Here is a 19,777-nt window from a genome sequence, read left to right as displayed (position 1 = left end):
AAGTACAGACCCCTGGAGGACCCCGATCAACTAAGTGGTTAAACATACTGTGTATGTTCATTATTTTCCCCAGAAAGCCATCATTTTGTGATTGCAGAATCTTTTGTTCCTCAGAAAATTTGAGATGCCACAAAATCACATGGAAAAGTAATGAAGTGGACTAGGGTTGTCCGATATTGGCTTTTTTACCGATAACCGATATACCGATATTGTCCAACTCTTAATTACCGATACCGATATCAACCGATACCGATATATGCGGGGATTATTGTGATTAGGGTAAGCTCAAATTTCATATCACACACACCATATACAGTAAGAACTCCTGTAACTTATTTATAGAGCCAAAAAAAAAAAAAAAAAAAAAAAAAAATTTTTTTTTTTCAAAAACCGATACCGATATTTTCCCGATATCAATTTTTATGCTAATATCGGCCGATAATATCGGGAGGGGCCTCTTGGCTGCTTTTACTTAACCTCTATTACTCTTCCATCTCATCACATCTCTCCCTCTCTCCCCCCTCACCCAACAGGTTTGTACCCTCCTCTTCATGGTTCTCTACTTCTTCACCATGGCGGGCAGCGTGTGGTGGGTCATCCTCACCATCACCTGGTTCCTGGCCGCCGTGCCCAAGTGGGGCAGCGAGGCCATCGAGAAGAAGGCCCTGCTTTTCCACGCGTGTGCCTGGGGGCTCCCGGGGGCCCTCACCGTCACCCTGCTGGCCCTCAACAAGATCGAGGGGGACAGCGTGAGCGGTGTGTGCTTCGTGGGACTCTACGACGTGACAGCGTTGCGTTGGTTCCTCCTGGCGCCGCTCGGCCTGAACGTGGTGGTAAGAGACATGATTAAAGTCCTCAGTGTTACTTTAACTCAGAGAGTGTGCAAATGGACCCGTAAGGGACCCGTAAAGCTCCATTTGGTTACATTTGCACACTCTTGAGTTACAAATGGATGAATTAACACTGAAACAAGCCTTTATGTAACAAGCCTTTATTAAGATGGTTATTTAATGGTGAAATTCTTAAAGATATGGACAATAAATGTGCACGTTAAATCAGAACTGTACAACCCACACATTCTGTACAGTTCATTGTCAGAAAAATAATCTAATGACATTTTTGGAATAATTGTTTTAGTGACATATATAAATAAATGTCTAATATGAGTGGTGCAGTGGTTAGCAACGTTGGCTCACAGCAAGAAGGTGGCATGGTGTCTGCTTACTTCTCTTTAGGGTGGGTTAAATGAAGAGGTCAAATTTCCCCAAGGGATATAAAGTAAAATCAAATCAAATGTGCTATTTACAACTTTGCCAGAATGTGAATGCTTGTCTTTGTTCCATATTATAAAGTAATGTTTTGGACTGCAGGGTAAATGTACTAAACCGTTTCTAGATGTCCATTAAGGTTCAGATACCTTCTGAGGAGCATTTACCATTATTTTGTACTTTATTTAATCAAAAAATGTCTTACTAGTCATGTCCGCAATCCCAACGGGAGCTGTAATCCGGCCCTTCCCTCCCTCCCTCTCAGGTGGGCGTGGCCCTGTTGCTGGCCGGCATCGCGGCGCTGAACCGCGTGCGCATGGAGATCCCCCTGGAGAAGGAGAACCAGGAGAAACTGGTCAAGTTCATGATCCGCATCGGCGTCTTCTCTGCGCTGTACCTGGTGCCCCTGCTCACCGTGCTGGCCTGCTACCTGTACGAGAACGGCCACCGCAGCGTCTGGGAGACCACATGGGTGCAGGAGAAGTGCCGTGAATACCACATCCCCTGTCCCTTCCAGGTGAGTCTACTCGTCACTTCATGCCACACTGCGAGCTTGTACATCTGCTATATTGGAAGATTATTGAAAAATCTTGTAAGTGTGAGAAGTACTGATTTAGAAGGCATTTGTAGAATCCTTAGGTCTTAATGGGTCAAATATATAGTATAGTAGGTGTGTGGGGGGTGCCATGTGTGATTGTGCGTGAGTAGCTAATATCAGTCCATTGCATATACTTTCCACTTCATATACTCTCCAGATGCACTGTGTAGAAGAACACACGCAAGTTGTAGCAGGTCAAAGTGCTATATTCAGGTCGAGTGCAGCACTTCAGAACGGCATCAAGCATGAAATAAAAGGAGAAAATATAACTTGGCATGCCTATCTGCCCCTAAGCTCTTCCTGTTTCTATTCCCAACCCACCTAGAGTGGAACAGCTTACATACAGTACAAGAACAGATGCCTTTTCACAAACACCTGTGTGCACACAGGTGTTTGCACGCACACATAATCACGCATGCACGCATACACACGCATGCACACACACGCCCGCACGCACACGCACACGCACACGCGCACGCACACACACACACACACACACACACACACACACACACACACACACACACACACACACACACACACACACACACACACACACACACACACACACACACACACACACATACAGTATACACACACGCACATACACACCATTACTCCTTCTCACCCAGTAACCGTCTTCATGTCTCTCTCACGTTTCTCTCACACGCATGAGTGCAAACACACATGCACCAACATGCAAACAAACATGTAAACATACACACACAGCAAGGAGAGAGAGAACCCAGTGGTAATTCTCAGGTTGCTTGTCTGAAATAGATGAAACAATTCAGAGAGCTGCGGTTGGCCTCTGGCTGTACCACACTCACTACCTCTCACGTGAAGGAGCTGTGAATAATTCAAACGGCTTTCCTTTCCTCTTTGTACATCTCACTCTGCCAGCGACCGCTCCGCACAAGAGCCATCGCCGCGTACGCTTTTACTGTTTTCTGTTTTGTTGTTTTTGGAGGTAGAGGAGAGGAGAGTGCAGGTGTATCACCAGATGTTGCTCACAGTCTCTCGCTCTCTGTTGTTGTTTTTTTTATATACTGTGTTGTTGCCAAGTTTCATGTTTTTTTAATGTGACCATTGAGTCTGTTGATGTGCAGTCATGCAGTAGATAATTTTATTAAACATGGTAAAACATGGGTATGGCCAGTAGGAAACAAGCCAGTTCCTAAACTGATAACGATGTTAAAAGTCTTTTGACGTGGATGAAGGCTGTGTACGCACAGCGCTGCTAAATAAAGACACAGGTCGTTCATTCTGTTGTGGATGTTCTGTTATAAGCAGAACGCTACACTTTCAGAGTTAACCACTTAAGCCATATATACTGTACTTTTTTTCCTGTCACACCAAATCTCTTCACCGAAAATAGACGATCTACAAGCGCACAACACATCACAACTACACAACGTGCTGTGAGCTTGTAGATCAGATCAATTGTTTGTCTATTATGACATGCCCAGAATAGTGACGCTAGGGTTCAAGTGGTTAAATGAAAACATTGCATTTTACTGTGTGGCCTTTTGCCGCCACATCCTGCCTCTGTTTGTGGTGATTATCAAAATACCACTCACTGAGACCAAACAATGTCTATTGAGTCATTAAAGACAGGGCACAGTGCAGTAAGAAAGAATGACTCTGTCACGTGAAGTGAATTCGCATTGTGGGACGCAGGTCTCATGTCCACTCATGGGACCAGCCCACCATGTTGCCTTCTGTTCAAACATCAAATGTTGAGTGAGCTTGTAAGTTCTTCATCTTCAGGGAAAGGGATTGATGCCGTACGTGAATGTGCGAAAGAAAGATGCTGGTGCGGAAAGCACAAACTAGCAGGCCAGATGACAGGAGACGCCAATGGAGGGCTTGTCTGAGGACGACGTAGAGAGAGAGTAGGGCACTGATTCTCAACCTTTTTTATTTCAAGGGCCCCCAGTTTGATAATCATTAGGCCACGGACCCCCATTTGATATGATCTATGGGACCCCAATCTACACTGTAAAATCCTCAGTGTTAATTTAACTCTGAGAGTGCAAAAATTAAACCAAACTGACCCGTAAGGGTATCTTTGATGACTATACCTGTATTCAGTTTTTTGTTTATTGTTAATGAAAGTATAATTCATTAGAATCAGTAATTTAGTCATAGTTTTTAATTTACGCAAATGAAGCATAGCGTTAGTTCATGCAGGACACGGAAGTCGTGCACGCCAAAGCTGTAACCAGCAGTCAGTCAGCTGATGTGAACATCAGCTTTCTATTCCCCATTCACAGCCCAGCTGGTCATTACATCACACACTCATTATCCAATCACAGCTCATGCTTGAGCAAAGAGGTTCCTATAAATATGGCTTCATATTCTCTAGGTCTTTCTTGGTTGCTGAACCAATGCATTTTGCTAGCTCCTCCTCCACCCCAGCCTCCACCTTTTGATTAGAGTCTGCCATAGGCTCAAATACTTGTGATTATCATGTATATCTGCTTTGTTTAGAGTCTGGCTTAGGCTCAAATACTTGTGGTTATCATGTATATCTGCTGTTTAAAATCTTGCTAGGCTCAAATACTTGTGTTTATCATGTATATCTGCTAATTCTAACTAATATGTTAATGTATTGCTTATTGTTGTCATTGTATCCCTATGGGGGATTTGCTAAAGCATTCTCTGAATATATGCTTAGCAGGCTGCTTCGACAAAATTCAGTGAATATTCTCCCAAGAGTGGAGCTTTAACGCCAAGCTTAACTGTATTCCATTTGTGGCAATAAATGGTTCTTTATCTACTAAGACGAGAGTGTTTCTGATTGAACCAATCACGATACCTATTTCTAGAAAGAGACATTGTTTCGTCTTGGTGAATTGTAATGTAACAAAATGTAATAAAACCAGCAATGTAGTTTGTACAAGGTGAAAGACAATCTTACCCCCTATGCTCGAAGAAAAGTAAAAGCAATACAATATAATACATCACAACATCAAGTTACGCAAATACAATACTTTGAATATGGTCACTGTCGGGCAGAAACCTTCTATCTCCATATCTTTATTCTTATGTTTTTTCATGAATTAATGTCTTATTTCATATTTCATCGTATGACAGTGTTGCGTAAAAGTAGTGAAAATAGAAGCTCTACAACCGTCATCTTAAACAACATGTTGCCTTGCAACACGTTGCGACATCGTAGAGACGAGGCCATTGTTGTGACCTTGTAGATTATCATGAGAATGGTCTCTGTTGCTTCCTACTGGCCCCTGTGGTTCAGGTTTAGAAGGCTTGGCACAGTGCCTTATCTGTCTGTACCACCCCCAGCCAGTGTTGCCATGTCCACTTATTATAAGCGACTTTGGGCTTCTTTTTCTATAAAGTTATTTGTAAATATTGGTGGTTGCATTTTTTGGGGCTTGTTTCTAAAGTGTAGTTGCTTATTTGGGCTTTAATTATTATTTAAACCAGTGGTTCTCAAATATTTTCATGTCATGGACCCCCAAATTAATGTATTTGTCCCTAACCCCCATCTGAAAATGTTTTGTGCCAGGAAGCCCTATACCAGATGTTGTGTTGTTAGAATGTTTAAAAAAATTCCAAATATTCCACATTTTATCTCAAGATTTTTTTTAAATATCAGATCTACAAGATCACAATGCGACACGTTGTGGGCTTGTAGGTTGGCTATTTTCAAATAGCCGATGTATACACAAATCCACAGACACGCTGCCTGTAGGCAGCCATAGCTGCGGTGTCCGCACCGCGATACCGCAGCGGCAGCGCTTCTGTGGATTCGTCTATACAGTATATGTTTAAAGTGCTCTTGTGGCCTAGTAGCTTCGTTTGGGCTTGTTTTCTTAGACCTGGTTGCTTATTTCTCTCACAAAATCTGGCAGCACCACCCCCAACAGAGACATGGCCATATGATGACCCACCACAACATCTGTGTGTGTGTGTGTTTGTCCCCCCAACAGGGATAATATGGCTTATGATGTCATGTCACACAACAACGCATTAGATTGCTTACACGGGATGGGCGTTTGTGTGTACATTTGTAAGTGTGTTCTCATGTGCATGAATATTCGGGCGCGTCATCACGTGTCGTGTTTGTGTGTACATTTACTCACATTTGCATGTTGGGTATCTGAGCATCTGTCTGTGCATACATGCAGCTCTCAACAAACAGTTGAGTCTTACGCTGGGAGGAGGAGATGCATTCACATCAATCCTGCAGTTAATCTGTCACGCAAATCCTGCGTAATAAGAGCAATGCAGTTGCATTCAGTAGTAATCCTTTGTGTGTTTCTATTGGAATGGAATGGGTGCACTGGGGTCAAGCTGAACCACACTACATCTGACATACAACACAGAGATGTCAGCTACATTATCTAAATATACTGTATACTATTTAGTGCAGTGATTCTCAGCCTTCTCAACCCCCCACCCCATATTCTGTAGTTGTATTTGCTTGTGCATGTCATAATCATGGGGGACCCCACAAGATTGCAGTGTAGAGATTGGAAAAAGTGATCGTTGGTTATTTAAGGGATTAATTAATGAATACATTGAGTGGAATTGATTAAAGCCAATGGTGGAACAACATAGGACAAAGTGAATATTATTTTTTATAATAATGCAGAAACGCACTGGAGAGATTAATAAATAAAAACAACAAGGGCATATTAAATAATTCACCAAAAAAACTGAAAACAAAGGGCAGAAAGTAGAAAACAATCAAATGCAATATGTACAACATGTAATAACAGCTCAGCTGGATAGGAAATTGTGAATGATGAGAAAGTGCAATGTCAAAATGGAGTATTAGAAAATGATCCTGAAAAAGCATTGTAGCAGATTATGTGTGTTTGTCAGGGTGTGTCATTATGGTGGAGGAAATGTGCTATGTTGGCTACTGTGTAGAGATGTATTTGATGCATAATATATTATATCAATACACACACACTCTTTAATGCTCACACACTCTCGCACTATACACACACACACATACAAAAGCAAATGCCCACACAAAGCAAAGGTCCATCAGGAGGCTGCAAAGGCTTACAGTTCCTGTCTATATTTATCTTAAAAGCTTCTCCTGCAGGCTGTGTCCTTTACTCACTTTACCACACAACTCACTGCTACAGTTCGCTACCCCGACCTACACACACATTCCCGTACAACACTGTTGTAGCTGTGGTTGGCTAGAAACAGATGGGATTTGACAAAAGAACGGAGGCTTAGGCTGAGTTTCCAGTTTCATGTAGCTATTTTCTGACTGAGTTCCGGCTCAGTAATGGGAACACACTTTATGTACGGTGAGTTGCACCCAGTACTGCAGCTCACTGTGCTACTACTCTGGATGTTTAAATGGGTATGTCAAATTACTCATTGAATTGAATGCCTAAGGGACGCTATGACAGATCTGAGAAAAACGTTTTTTTGCAGTGATTTAGTGCTGCAACTATCAATTATTTTCTTAGCGATTACTCTACTTTTTTGACTGTCTTTTTCTCTTCTTTTTATAATCTACTAAATTGATTAGTCTGATTGAGGAGTCTCTTGAGCTTGTAGATCAGCTATCTTCACTATTATTTTTTATAATCCATTAAATCGATTAGTTCGATTTACTGTTGCACCCCTACAGTGAATCTGTTATCTCCATCTGAGCCTGAGTAATGAGCCTCATCAGTCAGTAGACCACTAGGCTCTCTGCGTTTGTCTGCTCCACCCATAATGAGGAGAGAGAGAGAGAGAGAGAGAGAGAGAGAGAGAGAGAGAGAGAGAGAGAGAGAGAGAGAGAGAGAGAGAGAGAGAGAGAGAGAGAGAGAGAGAGAGAGAGAGAGAGAGAGAGAGAGAGAGAGAGAGAGAGAGAGAGAGAGAGAGAGAGAGAGAGAGAGAGAGAGAGAGAGAGAGAGAGAGAGAGAGAGAGGGAAGGATTGATGGAGACAATACGAGAGAATGAGCAGAGTGCTTCTGGAGCTAGCAGCTAACTATGTCAGATAGACGTATGGGTGTGATGACTCACAGTTATATCCTATCCATAACCTGATCCTGATGTCTGTCATTTCATTAAGCAGCTGAGAAGAGCACAGTGGAAACTGTACCACAGAGCTTGCATATCGTCGCTGTCGGGCAGAAAACCTCAGAAAATCTATTCTATGTTTTTTCCCGTAAATGAATGCCCTTACTCCATCCTACAAGAGTGTCACACAAAAGTAGTGAAATAAAATGGGAACGGTTTTGGACATACAAGGTTTCCACCCGACAGCAATGATATCTGTACAGGAGCACAGCACAGGTGCTCCCTTTGCAAGGAACGCTGGGATTGGAGAGAAGCAGTGGTGGAAAAAGTACTCACATTTCTTACTTAAGTAAAAGTATCAATACTGCAATGTAGAAATACTCTGTTAAAGTTAAATTAAAAATGTACTTGAGTAAAAGCACAAAGGTATTGGCACCAAAATGTACTTAAAGTGCCAAAAGTAGAATGTACTCATTATACAGAATGCCCCATTTCACAAGTTTTCAAATGTATAACAATCTTTTGAAAATAGCAGATCTACAAGCTCACATCGCGACGCATTGTCGTGATGAGTAAATGTACTTAGTTACTGAACACCACTGGAGAGGGATAGAGGGATGGCACTGTGTCAGCTGCCTCTGTGTTTATGCCTCCAGCGTAAAGCTTGCTCGGTAGTTGCACTGATGAGGGTGAACACACACACACACACACACACACACACACACACACACACACACACACACACACACACACACACACACACACACACACACACACACACACACTGATGTGATATTGTCCACAAGCGTGAACTTACGTCAGACATGTACATACTGTAGTGTGCATGCATGACTCAATAACAGTAAAGTGCATGGCTATCATAGTTGCCTGCAGACAAGCTCACGCGATACGGTCTACTCTTCTACTCCCTTCCACACGACTCCAAACAACTGCTCTATAACGTTAACCCAATTCCTTAAGGCATTAATGGAGGAAGGGAGGGGTTACATCTTTACTTGCATTTTATTTCACTGTCATTGCTTAACATTAGTAAGGCGCATTTGGGGCTTAGATTCAGTACGCACGCACACACACACACACACACACACACACACACACACACACACACACACACACACACACACACACACACACACACACACACACACACACACACACACACACACACTAAATCTATTCATCCCTGCATACGCAGCAAAATCTGGATTAATTTAACGCTGAGAGTGTGAAAATGGACCCGTTGGGGTTTTACTGTGTATTCACATCCACAGTAAAAGCCTAAAAAAAGCCTTTATTACATGGTTACATTTGTACGCTCTCTGAGTTAAATGAGAACTCAGGATTTTACAGGGTAGTCACACCCTCACTGGAACTCTCAAGCAAGTCTTTTCAGGCACAGTTGACGCTCTGGAAACCAACATGAAAGACTTTTCTTTGAATGAAAGCACATAATGTCTTTGACATGGGACACTTGATTGTTTTGTGATGGAAGTTATATTTTTACAAAATGTTGCAAGTAAACATTATGGCGTTAGTGCTTGCCACATGCAATAGTGGACTATTTTCTTACTCATTAATAATTAGACCTACATTTGTCATAGTTTTATCAATCAATTGTACTGGTAAATTGTCTCAGGTAGCTCCTTTGTTTGTGACTCTATATTGTATGCCTGTTTCTTGACTGTTTTTATGTTGCCTTAAAGGCCAGAACGCACCAATATCGCAACTCCTTGCAACAAAACAGTTTTAAGACCAGTCCACACCAATGCAACTCCTAATTGATAATGGTTGCAAGTAGTTGCATTGGTGTGGACTGGCCTTTAATCTAATTGCCCTGATGGATTAATAAAGTGGTATTGTTCTGTCTTTTAATCCCTTATCCCAGAGGTTCCCAATCTTTTTCTGCACGAGACCCAAAAGACAAGGACCCAAGCCCCCCCCCCCCCCCTAAAAAAAGAACATGACATTTATTTGTGACACATACAAATAAGTCTGCGACCCAAAATGGCTTCCTATGTTTGGGAAACACTGTCTCATGCGTGTGTGTTGTTCCTGTAGGTGGAGAGGACCAAACGTCCAGACCTGGTCTTACTCCTGATCAAGTACCTCATGATGCTCACCGCTGGCATCCCCTCTGTCTTCTGGGTCGGCAGCAAGAAGACATGCTTCGAATGGGCCAGCTTCTTCCATGGCAAGCGCCGCCGTAAAGAGTACGTATTAAAAACCATCCTGCATGGACATTGTGGTTATTATTGTACGTTGTTGTCAGAAATGTCACACTGCAACATGCAGATTTCAGTTATCATTGTGATATTGCAATTCATTTTTACCGACTGTCTGGTATTCCAAGCAGATTAACCTAAGCCCTATATACTTTGTCATATGACGAATAGCGAAAATAGCGGATCTACAAGCTCGTTAGGAGCTTGTAGATCCTCTATTTTCTATTAAAATGGTTAAACCATTATATCCGGGCATCTGTGTCATTTTAGATTTTTGTGTGGGCTATTAAAAAATAGTAGATATACAAGCTCACAGCGCGTCACTTCGTGCCGCGCTGCGAGCTTGAATATCTGCTATTTTTGAAGATTTTTAAAGTGTGAGAACTACTGATTTAGAACGCATTTGTAGAATCTGCCTCAGGTCTTGATGGGTTCAAATGCTGGTTTACAAATACTGTTGTGACTGCTTCCTGTGTTGAAATGAAAAGGTGGTGTGAACGTTGTGGGACGTCTGCTGTGAGGCTGGTTGACATGGCTCCAGGTTCTGTGTAGTCCTAGTGACCGCAGACCCCTCTCTGCACTCACTCCCACCTCCACCCTCCGTGTATTCAGAGCATTAACTCCCTCTCCCGCCCCTTGCTCCACCCGCTCCTCCTTCCTGTTCTTCCACGCCGCCCTGCGCCCCACCACCTTCCCCCTGTCTCTCTCCACCCTCCTGCGTCTCTCCCTGCCCTCCCTCCCTCCGCTCCCCTTCTCCTCCTCCTCCGATTCATGCGTCTACACCTCCCCCTTTCCGCCTCGTGCCCCTCCCTCCGTTAGCCGGATGGTGAACGAGAGCCGCCAGGTGCTGCAGGAGCCCGACTTCGCCCAGCTGCTGCTGCGGGACCCCAACGCGCCCATCGTGAGGAAGTCGCGGGGCACCTCCACCCAGGGGACGTCCACCCACGCCTCCTCCACCCACCTGGCCATGCTGGACGAGCCGCCCAGCGGCAGCACCAGCCGCGCCGGCTCTGTCCGCAGCGCCCGCTCCAAGATGAGCAGCTACCACGGCAGCCTCCACCGCTCCCGAGACGGCAGGTAGGGAGCAGTGTGAATGCATGGGGGTGGATGTCATGACAGGTGGGGATACACAATGTGTACTGTAGTGTGTAGCATGGCATTTCTTTTAATGTTTTTTACATTGGACGACATAGTGTAGCACGGCATATTTCTTTATGTTTTTTTACATTGGATGACATAGTGTAGCACGGCATATTTTTTTACATTGGAGGTGTTTTTTTCACATTGGGCGGCATAGTGTAGCATAGCATTTTTAAAAAAAAATCACATTGGAGGACATAGTGTAGCATGGCATTTTTGTTATGGTTTTAACATTGGACGACATAGTGCAGAATGGCATTGTTTTACAGCTTTTACATAACATTGGACGACATAGTGTAGAATGGCATTGTTTTGCGGCTTTTACATTGGATGGCATAGTGTAGAATGGCATTGTTTTGCGGCTTTTACATTGGATGGCATAGTGTAGAATGGCATTGTTTTACAGCTTTTACATAACATTGGACGACATAGTGTAGAATGGCATTGTTTTGCGGCTTTTACATTGGATGGCATAGTGTAGAATGGCATTGTTTTGCGGCTTTTACATTGGATGGCATAGTGTAGAATGGCATTGTTTTACAGCTTTTACATAACATTGGACGACATAGTGTAGAATGGCATTGTTTTGCGGCTTTTACATTGGACGGCATAGTGTAGAATGGCATTGTTTTATGGCTTTTACATTGGACGACAGAATGTGTGTAGTGTAGAATGGCATTTTGGAAGTGGAAGTAATGACAGGTGGGGATACACAATGGCCCTCATTTATCAACGCAGCGTATAAACCGCCGTATATTTTTCCATATATTCGGCGTACACCAACGTCGAAGTCACATTTATCAACGCATCCTACACAGCTGATCCGAGCTTACACTTGGTCCCAGCGTTGATAAATGTCACGGCTGAAACGAGCGTCATTTAAATAACACGCCCCATAAATATTCTCAAAACGCCCCGATTTTACGACATGAAGACGAACCAGAATACGACCAAAGACATGAAAAGCCAATAAGAAACAGCCCCCCCCCCCCCGCTGGCCTCGCCGCACACGCACACGCCTCTCTCGCTCGCTCTCTCTCTCTCTCTCTCTCACACACACACACACACACACACACACACACACACGCCCGTAGCGTATTGTCACGTAGGCTTGTAGCCTACATGAATGACATATTATGATACCAATCACATCGGCATGAATGGAATATGTTTGTATATTAATGTATTTAACCCATACCGAGCAGTGCGCGTTCGAGTTACACTAAAATAAAGCCCTCATGTAGGCTATTCCCATTTCCCAGTGAGACTCGGACCGTCGGACGGGCGAGTCCCGTCCCGCTCCGCATTAATGAGAGATAGCCTGGAGAGAACATTAATGAATGAAGGCTGGTGTGTGTTGGACCATGGGTTAAATGTCTGATCTCCCGGTGGCCATGAAAATATAACAGCAGTGCCGCCTGTTAGACCGGTGCTCGCGCAGAAGAGTGCTCTCGCAGAAAGCGCCCGTATATTTTGAAAATAGCAGATCTACAAGCTCACAACGCGTTGCTGGCTTGTGAGCTTGTAGATCTGCTATTTTCAATACAGACAGATCTGCAATCTTATCTGAATGACTGTTAAAGCAGTTTGTTTAAATTACTTTATAAAATGTTATATTTTCACAGGGATTATTTATTAGTGTAGATATACAGATTTATGAGTGGATTAGGTGTCCAGATGCCTCTCAGACAGTCAGACAATGCTGCTCCGCAGGTCTAGGATGGAATAAACGGGTGCAGCCAACGTCAACAACTGGTCCCGACCAGACGTGAGATCTCAGCGTACCGTAGGATAAAGCCCACGTCAGGATATATTGATAAATGCCGAAAATTGCGGTGATCTCGCCGTACGCCCATTATTTGGGCTGCACCGCGTTGATAAATGAGGGCCAATGTGTCTGCATGGGGGTGGATGTGATGACAGGTGGGAAAATCCTATGTGTGTGCATGGGGGTGGATGTGACAACGGTTCAGGACAATTTGATGACAGGTGGGGATACACAATGTGTATGCATGGGGTGGATGTGATGACAGGTGGGGATACTCAATGTGTTTGCATGGATTTGGCTATGAGGGTGGAGGTAGGTGTCTAATAAAGTACAAATGGCTGAGAATGTGACATCTGTGATGGCTCTATCTGCGTCTATTGGACTCTAAATGGTGATTTATACTTAGTTGTTAAATCACGGGTGACATGTACTCCTCTTCCTCACAGATACACAGCCTGCAGTTTCCGGGCTGCAGAAGACCGGCCACCCTATGGAAGCATGCCTCGCCTCAACGACCAATCACTGTCCAAAAACTGCAGCACCAACCGCCTGGACAGCCTATCACGACACGGCTCCACCCAGCGACTGGAGAGTCAATCGCGTCACAGCAGCATCAGAGACCTTAGCAACACTGCCCACACCATTCAGAGTGTTCCTGGAAACGGAATCCACAGGGTTCTTGAAGAAGATGGTGCCACGGCCTGAAGTGCAGAAGAACTAGAAAAGCTTGAGTCAGCAAAGAACAGAATGAACAGGTGACGTCAGGGATGGAATGAGACATCCCCTTGGCACATCCACGTAAATCTAATGAGATTGGGTGGATGAATATAAGTCAGTGGAAACGACAGCCTTTTCTCTGTTTTACGACTGAGCTAAGGAATGTGAATGTCCCCATAATAAGCTAGAGGGAAATGGGTTCAAGTGAACGCATACTGACTCTACTATACAAAGTAATATACAAAAGTAGATCAAACTAAAATTGCAGCAAATTTGTTTACAGTTATCTCGTCCTGACGGATCTTTTCAAGATAAGGAGCTATGAGATGAAACATTGCCGGGAATGTTATAATTTGTTCAAAGGTTAGCAGAGCATGAGGCTTAATATACAGCGAGCCAAACCGATGGAACTGCCCGTGTCTTGACGCCTTAAAACGTCCCCCAAGCTTTACTGAAACAAAGGCACTTGGCTTTGTCCAAAAATAATTTCGATAATTCAAGCATATCTTTCTCCCTTTGTCTTACAACGGAAGAAAGATCATTTTACTGTGATTATTTTGGGAACCCTTTGCCCTAGGTTGATACATGGATATATGAACTTGAAGATGACTACAACTACGGTTGTTGGACCTACAGTATGCTACTGAGCCGACCAAGAGAAAAATGTGACTTAACTCTTATCAAGAGACTACACTTGTGGATTGTCTTTCCTAGTACTGTATGAAAATCTGTATAAAGGATTCTAAATGTGCTCTGAATGAAGGAAAACTGCTTTGAGAACCTTGGACACTTGATGAGCCTTTTCTTATCATCTGTACATTCCAGCACTCAGGGGGGCTTAAACAGGGTATTTCTAAAAGACTTTTGCCATGTCATCACTGAAGGTTGGCATTAGGAAAGAATGCATTGTATGTTTCAAATATTTCTCATCTGCAATTATTTGCCTTTGTTAAAGAACTGCAAGTGATACATTTAAAAGTGAATTTGACTGAAAGATTTCTTTTCCACAAATCTGTCAACAGTAAAGTTGTTATCATGGAATATTGAGCAAACATTCTTCCACAAGTTAATGTTTCAGACTAGTATCATGACTAGAGTCGAGTCTGTTGAGGTTATCTTTATTAATTGGCTGTTTTCGTTGCACTTGATATGATTCCAGTTGGCCAAGATGTGTATTTATCCATGCCAGAAGGGAAAGCGGCATTTTAAGTTTGGACTGGTTTCTTGACCATTTTTTTATTCAAGGGCTGTCTTGGAAAATAACTCCTGCCTTACAAATGAAATGAGATAGCCTGCGTTTTTCGCCCCTTGAATTCATGTAGACTTGTCAATAGTTTGTCCCTCTTTACAAAAGTGTATCCTTACTTGTAGATAAAACGTTAGCCCTAATTTTTTTCTAGTGGCATATGTGGATAGATGAAGAACATTTGAACCTTTGTGGGTGTGAAATTTGTGAAATTTGTAATAAAGTTTTCTGAAAACATGGCAAATGGGTTAGAGAAATATATAACCACACTGATGCTGAGCTCATATTCGTAACAGTACTCCATTTTATTGAAATGTTCATGGGAGTCATGACGAGTTCATGGGTCCCCCCTAATCCTACACTGTAAAATCCTGAGTGTTAATTTAACATTAGTTGCATTTGCGCATTCTCCGAGCAACAAATGGATAATTTTAAACTATATTATACTGTCTCTTTTCACATTTATAGAACACTCAGTGACTGGAACTTTGTTAGTGAGTGACCCACAGCCATGAATGTCATAAGAACTTATTCAGCTGGAACAGGGGGTAAAGTTCCTGCCTACCACCGTGAAGTGTGCAAATCCTCTGCGGTTCATCTTGCTTAGCCAGGTGTTAACACAACCTCAGACAAGAGATAATTCAGCAAGAGAGAGACGGATGGGGAGAGAGAGAGAGAGCCTACAGTATTTCCCCCATGCAATAACATGCCCAATGCCACACGTTTGATTGAATGCATTGTAGCCAATGGGAGCCAGGGGGAGCAGTTTATAAATAAAGTATTGCTGCAAGATCGCGACCTTAGTAAAATACTCGGTCTAGCACAGTGTATGTAGCATGCTGTCAGTATCATGGTCAGTATCATGTTGGTGTCATGACGGTATCATGTCAGTATCATGGTAAGTATTATGTCAGTATCATGTCGGTGTCATGACAGTATCATGGTAAGTATTATGTCAGTAGTATCATGGTAAGTATCATTACAGTATCATGTCAGTATGACTACAGATTGAAGACTAATCTGATAAAAAGTATAGATTGCTTAAATATGTTTTTAATAATTACAATCAATGGAAGGTTTGGGCCTGGAGTTCTCCAAGGCCTTGAAAGCAGTTGTTGTGTTTTCTTGTTGTGTTCCTTGTTTCTTAGTTATACTTAGTGTTTTACAAAACAGTTGTGTTCCTATTCATTTTGGAAAAATTAAAAAAATCTTTTTTTTTTGGAAAAAAGTGTTCAGAACCCGCAGCGCAGTTCGCAATATTTTTTTGATTTAATTGGCACTGAGAGAGTTAACACCAATGGTTCATGTCAGTATCATGGTGAGTCTCATGTCAGTATCATGGACACTGTCATGTATGTATCATGGTCAGTATCATGGTAAGTCTCATGGACACTATCATGTCAGTATCATGGTAAGTCTCATGTCAGTATCATGTCCCTCATGTCCCTCTCATCTACCAATCCATGCAGACATCTACAACCCACCCACTGCTCGACTTCCATCCAGACGGCCAATTTGGAAGAACACCCCACCAGCTGACTTCACCATCCAATCGTTTTGTGGGTTCAAAACTCCCAAAGAACATTTTTCACTTTCCATCTAAATTGTGAAAGGTGAGTTAACTATTACATTCCCGATTGTTTCTTTCATGCTAGCATGGCTCAAATGATAAATCAGGGGTTTAGAATCTGAAGGTTCTGGGTTCAAAGCTCTCAAAGAGCATTTTTCACTTTCCATCTAATTTGGGAAAGGTGGGTTTACTATTACATTCCCAATCATTTCTTCCATGCTAGCATGGCTCAGATGATAAATCAGGGGTTTAAAGTCTGAAGGTTGTGGGTTCAAAGCTCCCGAAGAGCATTTTTCACTTTCCATCTAAATTGTGAAAGGTGAGTTAGCTATTACATTCCCGATTGCTTCTTCCATGCTAGCATGGCTCAAATGATAAATCAGGGGTTTAGAATCTGAAGGTTGTGGGTTCAAAGCTCTCAAAGAGCATTTTTCACTTGCCATCTAAATTGTGAAAGGTGGGATAAGTATTACATTCCCGATCGCTTCTTCCAAGCTAGCATGGCTCAGATGATAAATCAGGGATTTAAAGTCTGAAGATTCTGGGTTCAAAGCTGCCAAAGAGCATTTTTCACTTTCCATCTAAATTGTGAAAGGTGAGTTAAGGATTACATTCCCGATTGCTTCTTCCATGCTATTATGGCTCAAATGATAAATCAAGGGCTTAAAATCCAAAGGTTCTGGGTTCAAAGCTCCCAAAGAGGATTTTTCACTTTCCATCTAAATTGTGAAAGGTGGGTTAACTATTACATTCCCGATCACCGCTTCCATGCTAGTATGGCTCAGATGATAAATCAGGGATTTAAAGTCCGAAGGTTCTAGGTTCAAAGCTGCCAAAGAGCATTTTTCACTTTACATCTAAATTGTGAAAGTTGAGTTAAGGATTACATTCCCGATTGCTTCTTTCATGCTAGCATGGCTCAGATGATAAATCAGGGATTTAAAGTCCGAAGGTTCTGGGTTCAAAACTCCCAAAGAGCATTTTTCACTTTCCATCTGGATTGTAAAAGGAGAGCTAAGTATTACATTCCCAATTGCATCTTCTATGCCAGCGTGGCTCAATAGATGAATCAGGGGTTTATAAACCAAAGGTTCAGGGTTCAAAGCTCAAATAATACAAAAGTCCACTCCAACAACTAATACAAAATATCTCAAACAACCAAAACAACAATCAGTACAAAACTTCAAAGTGCCTCAATAAAAAAACACAAAACAGTGGTCAAAAAAATAACAAAAAAGTCAGCTATAATACTAATAATGTCAATGACATACAACAAAAAATTGCTTTGCTTCGTATGTAAATGTATTAAGCTCCTCCCACTGGAGGTGGGCTTTACCCATGCTCCTCCCCCTCCTACCGGAGCTAAAAGAGGGCGTGAGGAGGGAGGCGGGCTGATCCCGCGCTTCTCGTCTTAAAAAGAGCAAAGATAGAGATTTACCAGGACCAAGATTCAAACCCCCAACCTTCCACGTGCAAGGCATCTCCTTTTCTCTTAAGCCACCAGGCTTTTCACACTGTTTAAACTCGAGGTAATATTTAAGCAATATTATACGAGAGGGTGTGCTTTACCGTCATTATTGGCACGACAGTGATGCGGTCAGGAACGAGGCGCCAGCCGAGTTCCGCCAGCATCACTGAAGTGCCAATAATGTAAGGTAAAGCACACCCTCGAGTGTAATATTGCGATTATACAACAGTTACCAACAAAACACATCCAAATGTATTCATATTGTGGGGCAATTAATAATAATTTTTTTTCGCTGTTTCCCTGTAAAGAGAAGAGTTTTTGACTGAGAGACATTAAATAGTCCCTGTAGCAGTGCTTTGAGTTTGAGGCACCGTCTCATCAACACAGCTGAGCTATCAATGCTTGCGCAGTGGAATGAATTCCAGTAGGCTATAGGCTCCGTCGTACGACCGTGTCACGCGGCCAAAATAACTGATCTACAAGCTGACAATGCGTCGCGACGGCGACGCGTTGTGAACTTTTAGATCGGCTATTTTCGCCGTGCGATACCTTCGTACGATAAAGTATAACATACACTGGACTGTTAACGAAATGGGAGTAATTTTACTTTACACAGGAGGATATTTATAACCTTCTAACCATTGATCAACCGTAAGTCCACCAAATAAGTCAAAATTAACAACATAGTCCATTTTGCATAGCTGTTTGTTCTCCAGTGGCGACGGTGGGTCAGGCTACTGTCTGTTTGTTTTCGTACCGTGGGACAGCGTGACTTCACAGCACAGCTGTGCCATATATGGTCTAATCAGGTGCGGACTCCAGTGCGGAGTGATTTATTAATGTGATTCGGCCCGTGCTATGATGCTGGTTTGAAGCACGGCTAGATAGCTATTTCAGCCAATCAGATTGCTTGGTCGGAACTACCTGTTGTATAATTGAAGTTTAAGGGAGAGGTGGCAGGTCAAAAGTTGAAAGTCTACAGCAAACACCTCTCCCCCTGACAGAATGACTGAATCTACTAGATTCACTGATGATCAGGGTTCATTATGACACAACCTTTTTGAGTTTTAGGTTATTGTTAATAAACATCAAAAAAGGCAACAGATGGTTGGAGAGCAAACAGAGGGGTGTTTAATGTTATCAAAACACATATTCGTTATTGTCAAATCTTAAAGTCATTTATCAATTTCAGAAGACCAAAACTAGCAGTTTTAATCAAGAGTGTGAACCTGGCTCAGAGTTCAAACAAAATAAGAGCAATACACTTAAACACAGAATTGATTAAGAATATAAAGACAAAGGCTAATTAACCAATTGTTTATGAGTGAGTTAGTTTGTAGAATCTGTAGTGGATGTGTGTAAAGCAGTGGTTTTCAAAGTGGGGTCCAGGGGACCCTCATGGTTTCTTGAGGGGGTTCTGAATGTCCCCTTACATTTCTGTAACTCCCGAGAGTGTACAAAATGGAACCAAATGGACCCCTAATGGTCCATTTGTACACTCTCAGAGATATGGGGCTCATTGAAATTAAAATGTCTTAGAAGTAAGGAGTTGGATGATGGATGCAAACCAAAAGCCAAACAAGCCAAAATGTGAGAGGGGAGAATGAGAGACTCCAAAAGTAATGAAGACTGCTGTCACTATGCAAGTCAGGAGGGAGTGGCAGCAGGACAGAGAGACCAAGGCAGACTAGTTCAGATACAAGGGGTTTTCTTTTTTTATTATGACAAAAAACAGGGAACACAAGGAGCACG

The 19,777-nt window shown here is 42.6% G+C and overlaps 1 protein-coding gene across 2 annotated transcripts in view; it reads left to right on the top strand.

Annotated features, from left to right (window-relative positions):
- fzd3a (frizzled class receptor 3a) overlaps positions 1-15,179 on the top strand; it is a 33,883-nt gene extending 18,704 nt beyond the window's left edge. For both annotated transcript variants that reach the window (XM_084082786.1, XM_084082785.1), the window contains exons 5-9: positions 534-833; positions 1,534-1,785; positions 9,953-10,104; positions 10,936-11,193; positions 13,471-15,179. In XM_084082786.1, coding sequence (XP_083938912.1) covers positions 534-833; positions 1,534-1,785; positions 9,953-10,104; positions 10,936-11,193; positions 13,471-13,729 — 1,221 coding nt within the window. In that variant the 3' untranslated portion in view covers positions 13,730-15,179. The remainder of the gene's footprint in view (positions 1-533; positions 834-1,533; positions 1,786-9,952; positions 10,105-10,935; positions 11,194-13,470) is intronic.
- Positions 15,180-19,777: the final 4,598 nt, after the last annotated feature.

The sequence above is a fragment of the Gymnoscopelus microlampas genome (assembly GCF_963454915.1).
Source record: "Gymnoscopelus microlampas genome assembly, chromosome: 16".
In the NCBI taxonomy this organism is placed as follows: Eukaryota; Metazoa; Chordata; class Actinopteri; order Myctophiformes; family Myctophidae; genus Gymnoscopelus; species Gymnoscopelus microlampas.
This window is presented reverse-complemented; position numbering and strand designations above follow the sequence as displayed.